At 41.3% G+C, this 15,679-nt stretch overlaps 1 protein-coding gene across 6 annotated transcripts in view; it reads left to right on the top strand.

Annotated features, from left to right (window-relative positions):
• The window catches only part of CRAMP1 (cramped chromatin regulator homolog 1), a 48,973-nt gene extending 34,968 nt beyond the window's left edge, over positions 1 to 14,005 (top strand). For 4 of the 6 annotated variants that reach the window (XM_030229922.2, XM_050979877.1, XM_030229923.2 and 1 more), the window contains 10 exons: positions 1,253 to 1,434; positions 2,143 to 2,217; positions 3,418 to 3,499; positions 4,200 to 4,304; positions 4,949 to 5,127; positions 5,662 to 5,730; positions 7,024 to 7,258; positions 7,583 to 7,747; positions 8,403 to 8,548; positions 10,857 to 14,005. In XM_030229922.2, coding sequence (XP_030085782.1) covers positions 1,253 to 1,434; positions 2,143 to 2,217; positions 3,418 to 3,499; positions 4,200 to 4,304; positions 4,949 to 5,127; positions 5,662 to 5,730; positions 7,024 to 7,258; positions 7,583 to 7,747; positions 8,403 to 8,548; positions 10,857 to 11,021 — 1,403 coding nt within the window. In that variant the 3' untranslated portion in view covers positions 11,022 to 14,005. The remainder of the gene's footprint in view (positions 1 to 1,252; positions 1,435 to 2,142; positions 2,218 to 3,417; positions 3,500 to 4,199; positions 4,305 to 4,948; positions 5,128 to 5,661; positions 5,731 to 7,023; positions 7,259 to 7,582; positions 7,748 to 8,402; positions 8,549 to 10,856) is intronic. The other 2 variants (XR_007778783.1, XM_050979878.1) reach the window with 2 other exon arrangements.
• Positions 14,006 to 15,679: the final 1,674 nt, after the last annotated feature.

The following is a 15,679-nucleotide window of genomic DNA, read 5'->3' as shown; positions in this document are numbered from 1 at the left end:
ATTGCCAGACACAACACACGATACTGGGATAAAGGCTGTCACCCCACGACACCTGTGAAGGTGGTGAGGCCCTGACACAGGTTGCTTGGAGAAGTTGTGTCCATCCCTGCCTGGATGCCTGGCAGTGTTCAAGGCCAGGTTGGATGGGGCTTGGAGCAACCTGGGATAGTCAAGGTGTCCCTGCCCATGACAGGGCGTGGAATGAGATGTGCCTCAAGGTCTCTTCCAACCCAAACTAGTTGTGTGATTTTATGATTATAACATAGAGAATGATTATTAATTGCCTTTAATAGGAGGTATGGCTGCTGTAACCTGTGAGCCCCACTCATGCAGGCCAAGAGTTTTGGTTCTGTGCTTCAGCCCAGTTGCATTTGCCACCAAATGTTTATGACTTCAGGAAAGTTTGTGATGGTGTTGGCAGTACTGGGACCAGTTGTGTTTTTTAGGCAGTCCTTTTCACACCTCTGCTCTGAGAAGCAGTGAATCCAGGAGCAGGTTAACTGGGTTAACTGGTGCTGTAAAGCACCTGTGTAGATCTTAGCTACCTCAGAGTGACAGGCTAACAATGCTGGCTCTCATCCAAGCTGGCTGTGTGCAGAGGGAAATCCTACCACTTTTTTTTTTAAACTTAAACATAAATAGGGAAGTTTTACTCAGACAAGTTACCATTATTTCACTGCACCAAATGTATTTTGAAGACCGTCTATCTTTGGGAAAGTCTTTGGTAAATTGATCTCTGCTCCATGACCAGATTGATTTTATTTGGGTTGCATTTCAAATTACTATAGGGAAAGAAGGGGTGGGGAGTGTAAATAAATCATAAATACTGTAAAATGGCTCTGTGTTTGTATTATCTCTTCCCCTACATAAGAAATGGTAGGTATAGTTTGTTTACTGGGATAGGTCCTTAGGTGTGCCTACAAGCCGAACAGATAAACTGATTATCACAGTCTATGTGGTGCTGAAAATAGGGCTTCAATTCTAGTTTCTTAAGTAGTGTAAAATTACATTTAATCCCATACTTCCAAGAATTTCAAAGCAAGTGAATATTAGTGGTGTTCATAGCAGTTAAATACTGTCAGTTTGCAGGTGGGACAACTGAAATATGGAGAGATCCCTGATTTTGGAAACAGCTGGTGACAAAGCCTGAATCCTTAAATCCCAGCTCTCTATGACCCTTAAACTACTGAAGAGTTATTTCCTTTTTGTTTTCACTTTTTTTTACATTTAAATTACTGTTAAAATATTCTAGGTTTGAGAAACCTCCCTAGACCTCTCTTGGTGGCTAGTCCTTCAAGTTCTGGGAGCACTGAGGCTGACAGTGGACTGTTTGCAGTCCCTACAACCCTGCCCCCCAACAGCCGCCATGGGAAACTGTTCCTACCCAGCAAGGAAGCAGAGCTGACCTTCCGGCAGCACCTGGACACCATCAGTGTAAGTGAGAAGACTGAATAGAAAATGCAGCATGGTGTGCATGAGCCAGCTTCCAGGAGGTATCACAGAGATTCTGAATTCCTCAGAAAGTAAAGGCTGCCTTGTGAAGCAGTGCTTCTTATCATATTTAAGTTAAACTTTGTATTAAATGAGATGAGTGAGATTTTGACTATGTGACTGTGCTTTGAACTGACATTCAAAGCACAGTCACATAGTCAAAATCTCACTCATCATCACACATCTCATTATGTGTTCAGGTAATTCAGGTAATTCAAATCTGAATACCATCACACAACCTGAGACACTTATTTGCTGTCTAATTAAGTTGCTCCAGCAAATAAAAGTGCCAAATTTAGCAAAAACTTATCCCCTTCTGATGTGCAGCTAATTTTAACACGGCCTCATTGCTGTACATAAGTCAAATTCTAATTTTTATGTACACAATCTCAGTAAGAATTTTGCAGGAAGCTGGTTATGAAATGGCTTTTTGGGACAAAGCTTTATCTCCATAAAAAAAGAAGAAAAAATACATCTTTGGTGGAAAATATTCTGACTCTAGCAGGAAGGATATTGTGCTATCTAAAACAAAACACAGTATTTTGATTAATTCTCAATTCATCTTTATCAAAAATAAGAATTTGGAGGATATAATTTATTCTGTGTCTGGATGCCTAAAATACTTGTAATGCATTTCCTGTTGTTGTCCAGATGCAGTCGGACTTCTTCCTTCCGAAGCCCAGGAAGTTACGGAACAGGCACTTGCGGAAGCCACTGGTAGTACAGGTCAGAGCAAAATGTAAATGCCTGTTTTGCTCCCTGAGTATCAGTAAGGCTGTAGTAATTTGCACATAACAAAAAAAACCCTGAATTTCCCTCATGCATCCACTGGAAATATAAAGCTGAAATTATGAAGGAACAAACACTTCAGTCTCCAGTGTAACTACCCATGTTACATTCCCTGTATGAAGAATATCAACAACAGCGGAAGTCCAGTGCCTGAGGCAGTTTGGAGGAAAAAAAAAAGCCTTTGGAAGAGGCTTTTGAAACCTGGAAGCAGGTTTTGCTATCTGGGCCTTCTGGCACTGAGGCATAGGCAGTGTTGTCCCTGTACTGTCCTGAGCTGGCAGCCCTCTTAACTACAAAATTTTCCTTTATATCCTTTTCCTGCTTCCTGCTCAGTAGTGGTTGTTAAACTGTGGTGGATATAAGCCTCTGTAGTGAAATAAGCCTAAGACACTTTGAAAGAACAATAATTCTTGGGAAAAAATGGGACTTGGAAAAAGATATATGGAAGGAATGGCTGGTTGTTGTGTTGCTTTGGTGACAGACAGGTATTACCCTCCTTCAGACTGCTCTGATAACCCTGGGAAAAGGCACATATGACAGGGACACCAGAGGCAGGTGAGAAAAAAGAAATCTGAAACCTAAATAATAGTAAACTGGGGAAAACAAAGTTAACAAGTGTCACTATACCATTTTTTTCTCTTCTGTTTTGTATAAGAGTAGGGGATGTAGAAATTACCCCAAACTATTTTTGATCCTGAGATCTTCAGATGTGGGTAATTCCATGTGTTTTAAGAGCTTCCAAGCACACACAGCTGTCTCACTCATCTACACTTGCTGAATTTTAAGGGCAGATCAGTTTGTACACAGACTAGGTATCATGCTTAAGATCACTTCTGAGATTTGTAAATCACTGCAAGTATAATCAGAGAGGATTATAGTTCTAATCAGCATTTCTCTGAGAATTTTCCATGTGGAAATAATTTATTTTAGTAGTTCACAGAAAAAACACATAATTCCTTCCTGTAGCTTTTTTCTCAAGAGCACATTTATCACATTGCTGTGTCTGGTGCATAATAGTAATGCTACAGAAATACTCTGCTATTCTGGAAGGTCTCATGAACTCCTGTAACTTATACAATGAGTGTTACTCTCTGTCTGTGTTTAAATCTGTTCTGGTTTACTGTTTCTCTCACATAGAGAACACTGCTCCCTAGACCGTCTGGAAATCCATCCCAGCATGTCTGTTCCTTTTCTATCTTATCCAACTCATCCATTACAGGTGAGTCTAGCACTTCTGCAAACTGAAAAGTGTCCCTTAAAACTGCATAAAAATGTAATTAAAGAAGAAAATACTCTTTCAAAATGACAGTGTCACTAGCCTTCAGGATGATGGAATTGCTCTCCTGGATCATTGTGAAGCAAGTCATGCTTTTTAAAAAATTTTTTTCTTCAATTTCCCGAGATTGAAATCACAGAAGAGCAAGGAGTTCTCAACAGGGAGACGAAACTTGGAGTAAAATACATAGATAGGAATTTTTATTCTATAGGGTGTAATAATTTGTCTGGATTTTCTGTTGGACTTTGCCTAGTACCTGGGATACTGTCTGAATTTTATACAGCATAAGCAATCCACTGCCCATATGTCCTTTTCTGCTGGTACGCTCTTGAGTACAGTGGTAGTACAGGTGATCCCCCATGAAAAGCAGCATGAGGCCTAAAGGGTTGTCTTCACTGACAGTATGAGAGCAGCTCCAATAGAACAGCAGCACTTGCTGTTGCGTGTCCATGGCAAGACACGCAATAGCATGCAACGTGCTTAGCTCACGTCGCTACTTTATCTCTATTCCATCGTCTCCACTACTTGCATTCCTGCAGCTTGCTGCTGTTTGGAATTTATTTGCTTCCATTGAATTGTGTTGTGTTCTGTTTTAAAGGTGTTAGATTTCATTTTCCTGAAAGGTATTAATGCTTTCCTCCAGGGAGAGGTTCATTTCGGCCAGTCCAGTCCTCACTGACTAAAGCTGCTGTTTCTCGTCCAATTGTGCCCAAAGTTCTTCCAACACAGGCCACCAACCATCTGTCTAGTAAGTAATTCTGAATTCTGCAATAAAACCCATGCTGGTGTCCTCCAGGCAGGTACTGTCTCACAGTAGAGAGTGGGTTCCATAATTAGAACAATTAATGACTTTAAAACAGTGTCTGCATGTATGTTTTACCTAGAGGATTCTTTTGAGATGAGAAGACATTCAGATGTTTGAAGTGGATTTTAAAAGGTCTGGATGAGGTTGACCCTTACAGCAACCTACAATTTTTACACAGAGTCTACATGGCTGTCAGAGGCAAGATAACAAAATAAGGCTCTTGTTTCTAGACCTCCTCTAGTAACCCATAGAAAATTTCTGGAAATTGCATAAATACTTACCAATTTGGAGGACAAAAAGGAAAAAAATAAAAGAATGGGAGGGGAACTGGGATGTTTCTCAACTATTTTGATATACCAATAAGAGGCTGGAACAGGGCAGAAGAGTTAAACATTTTAGCTAAAAGCAGTGTTACGCTTGGTGCAGAGAAGCAGCTGACCCAGATGATCAGATCATTACTGTTGCTGCTTTTTTACATAGGCGCAGTTTTGACTCTGAGTAAGTTTAAAAAAATCATATTTTAGAGAATCATAACAAAGTGACGAAGAAGCTTGTAATATGTTTTTTGGTGTTTTGTCTCACCCAAGGTGCTATTGACTTGGCAGCTAAAAGTGCTGGCATTATCCCTGGTAGTCCCATGCCTGTCCTGGATGCAGATGGTTTGCCAGGTGTGTCTCCATTGTCACCGGATGCAGTGCCCTCAGTAGTGACAGGGCAGGAGCCAGCAGTAGCACATCAGAATGGAGGCTCCATCACCACTGCGGAGGTCAGAGGCACTTAAACAAGCTTTTTTCAAGTGCTTAACTGTCTTGTTCTTTCATTGTATAAAAAAGCTGTATTAGTACAACTCCTCAGTGAGCTTTCTCCTGGGGCTTGCTGTTAGACACTGCTGTCATGGCAGACCCAGTCTGTGTTGTGTACTGTGTATTTGGGGTTGAGGGATCAAAGCATCATCTCACTGAATGAATTTCCATCCTGTAAAATGGGTTGCAGCTGGTAGAGCATTGAACTTGGCGATACAGAAATCTCGCTTGAAAAGAAATGATGGCACTTGAGAAATTCAGGAGGGAATCTGGGGCAAAACGTGGACTTTTTGGGATTGTATTTGGAATGGAAACTGTAATTTCTCCTTGCTGTTTCTTTCATTGAGACCCAGACACGTTAGTCCATGTTATGTTCTCAGGGAGTTGATGTACAATTTTGAAAAACATGAGATATATGAAGAGCACAGATAAATTGTGATATCTTTATCTCTTCCCTCCCCAGCTGGTCACTCACGTGGTTTCTGTTGTGCTTGCAGGGCTCAGGCCCAGGGTGCCGGGTGCCATACATCAGCCTGCCAACCCGGCCCGAGCAGGATAGCTTCCAGGTACAGTGTGTGCTGAAGAAACAATGCTCTGGAATGGGTAATGTTCTGTGAAAATACCTCTGGTATTGCTAGTTAAAACTTCGTACTCCCTGGTAATCGTGCACCACTGGTACTGTCCGGTGGAAGTGAAATCCGTAGCATCTGAAGAAGTTTAAAGAAACTTAGGAAAGCGGCTTAAATATGTGTGTGTGCCATTCACTAAAATCTAAGTGACGGTGACAGTCCCTCACCTGTGAGGGACAAACAAGCTTTACAAATCTCTTAATAGAGTGGAGGAGTTTATAATCGCTGTGTTATATCTATGTGCGTATTTTAGGGGACATTTGCGCAGTTTGCAGTCCTGCTACCTCCATGTAGCTAAAGGAGGATTATTAGGACTAAAATTGTGATTGTAATGTTAGCATCCTTTCCAGAGATTCACTGTTCATTGTACAGGATCCGGTGAGACATAGACAGATACTTAAAGAGTAACTGTGATGGCACTGTTGTAGGAGTGTTGTCATCCTGTCCCCAGACTCTTACTCCAGTGGGATCCAGGACCTGGTGCTGGATTTTTAGGCCTCAGAATACAGGCTCTTCTTTTCTTCAGTGGAAGCATTTTCTATGCTCCCTGTGATGCCTGCATGTGAAAAAATTAGTTTGATTGGAGAGCATAAAAGACATTAAGATTTTTTTGAGATGTTAGGACATGAACCCGTGAGGCATTTATTGTGGTAATGGGGCCTTGGGTTCTGGTTCTTGCTATTAGGACAGCTGTGTATACACTACATCAAAAAAAATGTTACAGTTCTTCGATGAGGTATTGGTAATAAGACTCCTTAAAGATCAGTTGAATTTTGGGAGGTCTGGCTGCAAAAAGTGAATAAATGTGAGTCACCAGTTTAAAATATGTGTATTCTCTTCTAGAAGTTAAAGGGGTTTTGCCTACACAAAGGCAAATTAGTACATATCTATTGGGAACTATCTTGTAGATATATCAAAATTATGTTAATTGTAAGATTATGCTTGTTCTGTTATGTAGGCTGTCTTTGAATTGTTACAGACTCATATTTTTTCAGATTATTTGGCAGGATATGGGCTGAAGCATTTTTTTATGCTTACAGGTACTTTTCATTAAAATAATGCAGATTTATTATATAAATAGTATATTCCTCTAATTTAGGCATAATATCTACTGGATTTTTTCCCTTAGAAGTCTGGTTGTAATCTGATACTCAAGAACCAAAATGTTCCTTTTTAGTTTTCTGTGTTCTTAATAAATTTATGAACACTTAATTCCATTTTTTGTAACAGAGTACATCAGTCCTTTCTATGCCAGAACTGGCCAAGACTTCTCTCCAGAATGGTCTGCCTACCCTTCCACTTCCCTCATCAGAAGCTTCCAGTACTCGGCTCTCGCCTCCCAATGTTTCTGCTCTCTTGGATATTTCCCTGCCTGGACCACCTGAAGATGTGCTTTCCCAAGGCGAACCTGCCACTCAGATCAGTGATTCCATCATTGAAATAGCCATTAGCTCTGGCCAATACAGTAAGTCTAAGACCAGCTAAAGTCTGCCTATCAACTTTAAAAAAACTCCCTTAAAAAAAAACCCTTTAAAAAACATCTTACATAGCAGCAGAAACTTTTCCAGATTATGAGGTTTTCGTGGGTTTGTTTTTTGTTTGTTTGTTTGTTTCCAAATATCTGTTGGAAATAAAATTCTGTGGCCGACCTTTATTTTCTAGCAAATATGGGGGGAGAGGGGGTATTGTTGTTGTTTGGGGTTTTTTTTCCTTTCTAAACAAAATTGTTGCTGTGTTCTGTAACTTTACCATATTGACTGAATTTGTGATTCCTGACATTGGCTTACAGGTGAAGGTGTTTCTCTCTCTCCTGCAAAGCTGAATGGCAGTGACAGCTCCAAAAGTCTTCCGTCCCCATCCAGTAGTCCTCAGCAGAACTGGATTGCATCTCCCACCCATGATCCCCAGTGGTACCCCAATGACTCCACAGACTCCTCCCTCAGCAGCTTGTTCTGTAAGTGTCCAGATGCAGAGAAGTGCAATCAAAAAGTGTTTTCCTGTTAACAAAAAAACCCCAACATTGTTTATCAGAAGTGAATCCTTTGAAAAATTTTAAACCCAGTAGGACATTTGTAGAATTATTCCAATTACTTCTTGCTTTCATTTCTACAGTGTTGCCTTGAGTACATTTTCTCTCTCTTTACAAGTCTCTTCCTGAAAAGATCTTGTTGCTAGATTGGGGCCTGTAGCTTGGGACAAGTAATTTCTTGGCAGTTCCATGTAGTCTGTTGGAGCTTGACTCATCAGTTAGGGTATGAGACATTTGGACTGTTGTGCCAAAATGAACAGATGTCTTTGGCTCTGCTGATGGAGAAACAGACTTTGTTGTGTGCTTGATAAGTACTATCTCAAAGACATGAGGTCACTCACTGGGTTTGGTTGAGTTTTAGTTGTTGAGAGTTTTTTTTTTAATTAATAATTCATGGAGCCAGTGTAATAAGTATCCTTACTCTTAGCAGTGTGGTATCAATGCTGGCAACACGTAATTTTTAAAAGAAGGAATGAAATGGTTATGTGTCCTCCATTTTGAATTTCCTTGCCCTTCTTTTTTATCCTCCCAGTTAAGAACACTCAGTGCAGTGACTTACTGATGTCCCTTTTCTTTGTAGCAAGTTTCATCTCCCCAGAGAAGGGACGAAAAATGTTACCAACTCCATCTGGGAACACCAGTGGCACCTCCTTACTGGGACCCAGCCTGCTGGATGGAAACTCACGGGACTCCTTTGTGTCTCGGTCCCTCGCAGATGTGGCAGAGGTATGTCGGCAAATTACAATCACAGTCTGCTTCCTCTTGCAGTGCTGGAAGTTACAGTTACTAGGTACTGTCTCTCAGACCTTCCTGAGATTCTTCAAACGCAGAGGTGCTTTGACACCTGCATTTCAGCTCAGTAGAGAAGAATTACAGTCATAACAGAAAGATGTAAAATTATCTGAGGGTAATTATCCAACACCAGAGCTGGTGTGAGAAGCTGCTGTAAGTGCCTTCAACCCAGGTTCTTTTTGCTGAGGGAGGTCATATTCACCTGTTGGATATACCTTTGTTCTGACAGAGAAAGATTTAACCATTCTCTGGTGTGTGTTCTGCTTTGTAGAGCAAGAACTGAAAGTGCTAAAGATAAGAGCAAGATTAATAGTGATGCAGCTACAATATAGTTGGAAGCCTGGTAGGAAAAAACAGATTGGTCCAGAAGGAAGAAGTAGGACATGGCTAATAGCAAGTCACCTGAGAGGATGGCAGAAGGTTCTGTGCTGCTGAATTACTTGTCTCTGTTGGCAGAGGTATCCCTTTGTTTTGAACTCTTCTGAAGGGGTAGAATGAAGCCCAGCAGTTTTTAAGGCTGTGACACACTCAAGGACAGAGCTCCCTTTCAGAGGGACAGACGTGAAGAATGAGCTTCAGGAACATTATGCAGCTTAGCAAGGAAAATGCTAAGTCCTGCCCTAGGAAGGGACTAAGGAATAACCCCACAGCAGTATCAGCTGGGGACTGGCCGTCTGGGAAGCATCTCTGCTGTACCTCAGACACGAGCTGAGTGTGATCCAGGGTGGATCCAAAGGTGGGGAACCAAAGGTGACCAATGATATCATGAGCTGTTTTTAACAGGAGCATGGCCAGGATATTGAACAAAATTATTATTAATGTGCTCTATTCTATAGAGTAGTAGTGTCTACCTGCTGTGAGATCATGCCTAAAATATTGTCACCAGTTTTGAATACCCAATATATAGGAGAGAGAGATTAACCAGACCAAGCTCAGCTGAGGTTTACCAGGAGAAACAGGCAGTGAAGAAAGGGTGACGTCTAGGCTTGTTCAGCCTAGAAAAGGCTTCAGGGTGGGAGGGGCCCTGTGCCTGCCAAGGCCTGCAGTAGGGTCGTTAGGAAGATGTAGCAAGCCCTTTACAGAATGGTGATGGAAGGTGGGGGAAACAAGCAAAAGCTCAACTGATAAAGGTTCTGCTTTATCTATAGAAAAACTTCACTTTTACAATAGGCAGGCAAGGAAACAAGTTGCCCAGTGATGTTATGCAGTGACTGTCTTCAGAGCTTTCCAGGGCTCACATCAATAAAGCTTTGAGTGAGCTGGTCTATCCTTATAGGTGAACCTGCTTTGAGCAGGTGGTTGAATTAGAGACCTGTTCAGATCCCTTCCAGTCTCAGTTATCCCACAGTTTAGTTGTTAAACTCATTACAACATCAAATAACTTGTAATTTCTTGGGGACTTTCCCTTATGGAAGGAATGTGTCATTTCTCTATTATTGCCCTTTGGATTTGGATAAGGTGGTTCTGTACAGACCATGTAACCAGGAGCTGCAGCAATCTCATGCTGATTTAGTGTGACATTGGCAGCTTCAAACCTGAAACACAGATCCACTTCTGGCATAAATATGAAGATTCTGTTTGTTTGGTGGTAAGAAGTAGTCAAAGTGTGTTCTAATTAAAGAAATATATGATAATAATCTATTTGCATAGTTTTTAAGTGACATTGCAGCCTTCAGTGTTACCAACTCCCTTTAGAAGAAAATGAGGCAAGCCTCCATGTTATGCACAGGAGAGCAACTCTTGTGGTAGAGGTAATATCTTTAGATCTGTGCACCTTAATGCAAAATTGGAGCAGGTGAGACCCATTGAGACTATAGGTGGTTAGGCTTTTTAGAAGCTTCCATTTAGTTGTGGATGAGAAGAGCTGTTCTCTAACACAGGTCAAGTGAGATAGAGTGTCTCTTTCATATGAGGAGAGGTTGGGAAGGAAGCTGAGGGAGGCAGACACTTCTCAGGATGAGAGGTTGCAAGCAAAATTTGAAACACAATAAATTCCGCCTGAAGACAAGAGATCTATTTTGAGGTAGTCAGGCATGGAAACAGGATACCCAGACAGTTTTGGAATGTCTGTGCATGGGGATAATTCAATACCTGACAAGGTCCAGGGCAGCCTGTGCTAAGCTGACCCTGCTCAAGTGAGATGGTTGGATAAAATGCTCTCAGGATATCCCTTCTAACCTCAGTTATTCCATGAAATTGCCCCTCACATGTAGCTCATCTCTTCTCTCCTTGTCTCTTTCAGGTGGTGGATTCCCAGCTGGCTTGCATGATGAATGAGAACAGCATAGATTACATATCTCGGTTTAATGACCTTGCCCAGGAACTGTCAATACCTGAGCCCACTCGCAGGGAGATCCTGTTTGATGGAGGAGGTGGTGGTCCCCCCACTGGGGATCTGTCACAGTAAGGGAATGACCAGCAGGCTGGTGCAGACTGTTCAGCTAAGTTGGAGCTTGCAGAGCTGGAACTTGATGAGGGACCAGCTGAGTCTGAGTTATCCCTGTCTTGTGTGCTTCTTTCTAACAGAGAAGCATTTGTTTCAAAGGTCTCAAGAAATACTTGCAAGTCCTGGAATGTGCAATATGCTATCAACGATAGAACATGGAATAACATTACAGAAGATAGTGTGTCCCTGCATCAGCGATGTAAGATTGCAGGTTTGTGGGACAGTCCTGAACTTGTACTTTGGAATAGCCTAAGCAAGCAGCTCAAGTAGGGATGGGATTGCTACAAGTTCCTGTTTATGAATTATTGTTTGCTTAGTGATCAAAATGCCACGCCTTCTGAGCCCTGTGAAAGTTGTGGAGGATGAAGGGTAGGTGTGGGTAGGGGAACCATTGTATATCTTGACACATCCTAGTTGGCAGCCTTCTTACCATTCAGTCAAACTGAAGTTCTTGCACTCTGTTCAGGGTACTTCCACTCCTTGATGCTGTGTCCTTACAGACCACTCTGTTCCTTTGGCTCTTTGAGCATTTCAGTAGGGCTCACATCTGCTTGCTTGTTTGGTAGGGAAGCTCTGATCTGCCCTCCTCCCATGTTGCTTGGATCCCCTACTTTTAAACCCCATCACATCACAATCATCATCATCACCCCAACTGCACTCATATTCTTAACCTTTGAGATTCTTCAGCTCATGGCACAGTTAACCCTGTGAGTGGGAGAGTGCTTCATTGCTCTCCCTGAAGAACAGTTGCTTTTTAGGTCTGGAAACATGGCAAAAGAGCTTACACTAGGAAAACTCTGTCATAATTAGTCTTGGCTTTGCTGGAGACATGTAAATATTGTCATCTTCACAGAAACTGAAGATTTACCTGGGAGAGGAAATAGGAAAGAATATTGTAATGTGTAGGAACAAATACTAGGTTAATGCTAAAGCAGTTGAGATCGGTTTTCTGTTATGAAGAGAAGTGTCAAGTCCTAGCTTAATCCCTTACTCCTTCCCAACTTCCTCTTTCTTCTGTGAACTCTGGGTGCTTGTAGTACCTCACCAGCATTCTTCATTACAGTCACTCCCAGGCATGAGTGGGTCTGGCAATCCCTCTTTCAAATCCCTGTGCATTAAATGTTGTGTTTTACTGTAGGAAAAACCCTGATACTGATTCCAGTGGGTTCAACAGCATAGCAAGTTAATAGTTAATCCATAGTTAATTTATGGGGAGCTGGTTGTCCGTCAATTCTGGCTTTGTAACTCAGGAGGCCTCTCCTCTCCCTGCTCCTATATAGACCTCAACTTTGTATTAATAATGAATAAACAAACCTTCTCCATCCCATAGGCTGTTATTGCGGGTTCATTTCCCAACTTGCACTATACTTGGTGGATGTAGTTCTGCTTGCCTTTAGCTACTCGTAGGAGGCATTTCTTTGACTGGGAGTCTGTTGTAACTTGCTCACAATGCAGTGACTCTGCTTTGGGCAGATGATTTTTAGCTTCTCAGAGTTGGCCTCATGTTTTCTGTCATTAGGAGAAAATTGAACAAGTTTTCTGATGCACACAGAGCCTAGTTTGAGAATTCAGATAGAATTGTCAGGAAATCACATTAACCTGGAATAGGAAAAGTTGAAGGCTGTCACGGAAATGAATGCTGGGGCCTGTTTTGTTCTGAGCATTCCCCCCCTGGTATAGAGAAGACACCTATTACTCTCAAGAGTCATGCCCACTAAAACTTTTCAGTTTTACTTATAATTTAGCTGTGTTTTGGTTTGGACTTTCTCAGATTGTTCCCTCTTGGTTTTGGGTTCCTCCATTACTAATGCTGATTATTCTATATGCTGTGTCTCCAGAAATCCTTCAGATTTTCAGGACAAAAGTAGAAGGCACCTACTATGGCTGTGGATTACAGGACGTGCAGGAGGAAATGTGTTACATTCTAATCAAGTACTGTCTAAAAAGAAACCTGAACTCTCATTCTTAAACTTCTAAATATTGCAAGAGTAATGTGAGGGTCTCCAGTGTATTTGTAACTTGACAAACTTTTCATCTTCCCTACTGATGCTGGTAACACAGTGGATATGACACTGGGTTTGGCTCTGAAGTTGCCTAGAATAAAGCCCAGTGTTGCTGTACCTGCTGCAGGAGTGGAGAGCAGAGCAGATCATCCTGATCCGTGAAGGCTTTTTGCCTGCGATACAAGGAGCTGTCAGCTGCCTTGCCTCAGCCTACCCAGGGGGAAGGACCCAACTGCAGCATGAAGGCAAAACAAGTGGCTATTTTTGATGATGCCGTGACATCAGAAAACTTCTAATACCCTGAATCTCTACAAGTGGGCTTGAACCACCCAGTAATAACAGAGTATAAATTACAGAAATCAGTTCAGCACTCAGAATGCTGGGTTAGAAGTGTTTGCCGTCAGCCCCTTAAAAGTTGGCATTATGAAGCAGAGTTTGATTTCAGAAATGTAATGCGTTGCAAACTGCTTTTTAAGAATAAAGTCCTTTGAGGAAAAGGGAAGAACTTAAGAATAATTAAGATCATTGTGGTAATTCTGAATTGATGCAGTATTTGTTACCCTTACTATATGAAAGGCCATTTAAACACATTTCTGATCAGACCAGCTCTAGGTGAACATACTTTACAATAGTGGTCATCATCAGTTTGTGCCTGAGACTGCTAAGAAGGTGGTGTATACACACACACACGCGCACACACCCACACACACACACACACATGTGCATGTGTGTGCACTGATGGTGCAGGGGGTGGTAATACTCAAAACTTCTTCAATTTTAATTATTTCAGCTTCCCCAACAACAGTAACAAAATCTGTATGAGGGACAATATCAGGCTAAGCAGATATCCAAGCAAGTGACACTGAAGTGCACACAGTATCATTTCTGAGGTAGAAGTGACTTAATTAGGTTAGTACTTTTGTGGGGCACTATGAGGAGTTGGACAGGACTAAGGGACACTAACAGTCTCCAGGTCTAGGGTTAACTGCTCTAAGCTTTTCCCTCTCAGTGACCATAAGGCAGTTCTGAGTAGCTGACAAGGTCAATGGCAGAAGATTGGGTGTCTCATCACCATGGGCTGGGTGAAGAGTAGTACCATAGCCCAAGGTTAGATCTTCCCAAGTGTGTGTGCACACACTGACAGAGATCTGTACAGGGTGTTGCATTCTGATCACTCACACAGTCCATTTATACTGCATCCCTAAATCTACTAAGCATAGGAATAGTAATTGTTTTTCATACAGCATTGTTAAACCTTTTTTTGACACCCTCTGTATTTTTTAATTGAAGTAAATGGCTTGATTCAAATCTAACTTATAAAGACATTTCATTTACTGACAGCAGATCCCAGAGTGGAAATTCAGTTGCATTTTGTTTTCTACACCCAGACTTCAGATGCATTTATAAGGAAAGTACTGCACTTTTTTTTAACCTTTTCAAACCTTTCAATCTGTTAATTTCACAGCAAGTTGTAAATGTTACCTAAGTGAAACCTTGGCAAGCACTACGGCAATAAGTTATCAGTAATTATTGAAACGTGATAACTGCTTTAGAGCTTATGGTTCTGGCAGAAAAATGTAATGCTGTTTCTTTTAATAATAGTTAAGCCATATCATCTAAGGTTTCTGGCTTGTTTGAGATGTGAATTTGTTTTATAGATTATAAATATACCTATATAGTGTATGTATAAAGCAAAATGCCTGTCCTTACTGATTATTTTTTGTACCATACTGTAAATTATATTATTTATTCTTTACCAATTTTGGAAAAAGGTGTTTTGGTTATTTAATATAATATACAAAAGCTGTTAAACTTCTTCTGTTTAAATTTCCAATTCAACTTGTAAAGCTGTTTTTATTCTTGTGAAATACATACTAATACTTGGTCTAACTTGTGTTCAGTGTGTTCCTTGCTGTTCAGGTCCTCTAAGATTTTTTTCATTTAAGCTTTATTTACATGATCATGGCTTTTTGGGGGTGGGAGTTAAGATTTGTCCATAAGGCCAAGTCTTTCAGGGTGATTTGACTGCAGTGAAATCAGTTGCCTAACTCCCATTGGCATCTCCTATCCCAGAATTTTGATGATTCTCACCATGAACAGAGAAAATTTTGGTAGGGTTGTTTTGCTTTATAGCTTTCATTCTCATTAGTGTCTGCTCATGGTGAGCTTCAGAAATGTGGCAAACCAGAGGGGTGGTTATCATGAATGGCCTGTCTTGAGCCATGGGCACCAGAAACAAGGGGGAGAAAGAGAGAATACAAACAAGAAAACCACCAAAAAAATCCAACCACCACCACCAAGAAGGTACAATAAAAATGATAGTGTATATCTTGGGGGTTTGGTTGGTTTTTTTTTTTCACAGTTTCAGATAGGCAGAATCTTGGCTGTGGAGGTTGTATTCAGGCCATCATGTTTTTTACAGCCACTACCAGAAACACCTTTTCACCCTAGACACTCAACAGGAAGCCCTGATAGGGTTGCATAGTCTATCTTCAGAGTTTTCCAAGATAAAACTAAAACCCATAGAAAGCTGGTGTCATGGTTTGAGCTTGACGCAATGCTAGTGCCCCCATGAGAATACTTTCTTTGGTATTTACTGCGAGATGTGATCAGAGA

Source organism: Serinus canaria, chromosome 14, assembly GCF_022539315.1.
Source record: "Serinus canaria isolate serCan28SL12 chromosome 14, serCan2020, whole genome shotgun sequence".
Taxonomy (NCBI): domain Eukaryota; kingdom Metazoa; phylum Chordata; class Aves; order Passeriformes; family Fringillidae; genus Serinus; species Serinus canaria.
Note: the sequence above shows the minus strand (reverse complement) of the source record. Positions and strands in the feature narration are given on the sequence as shown.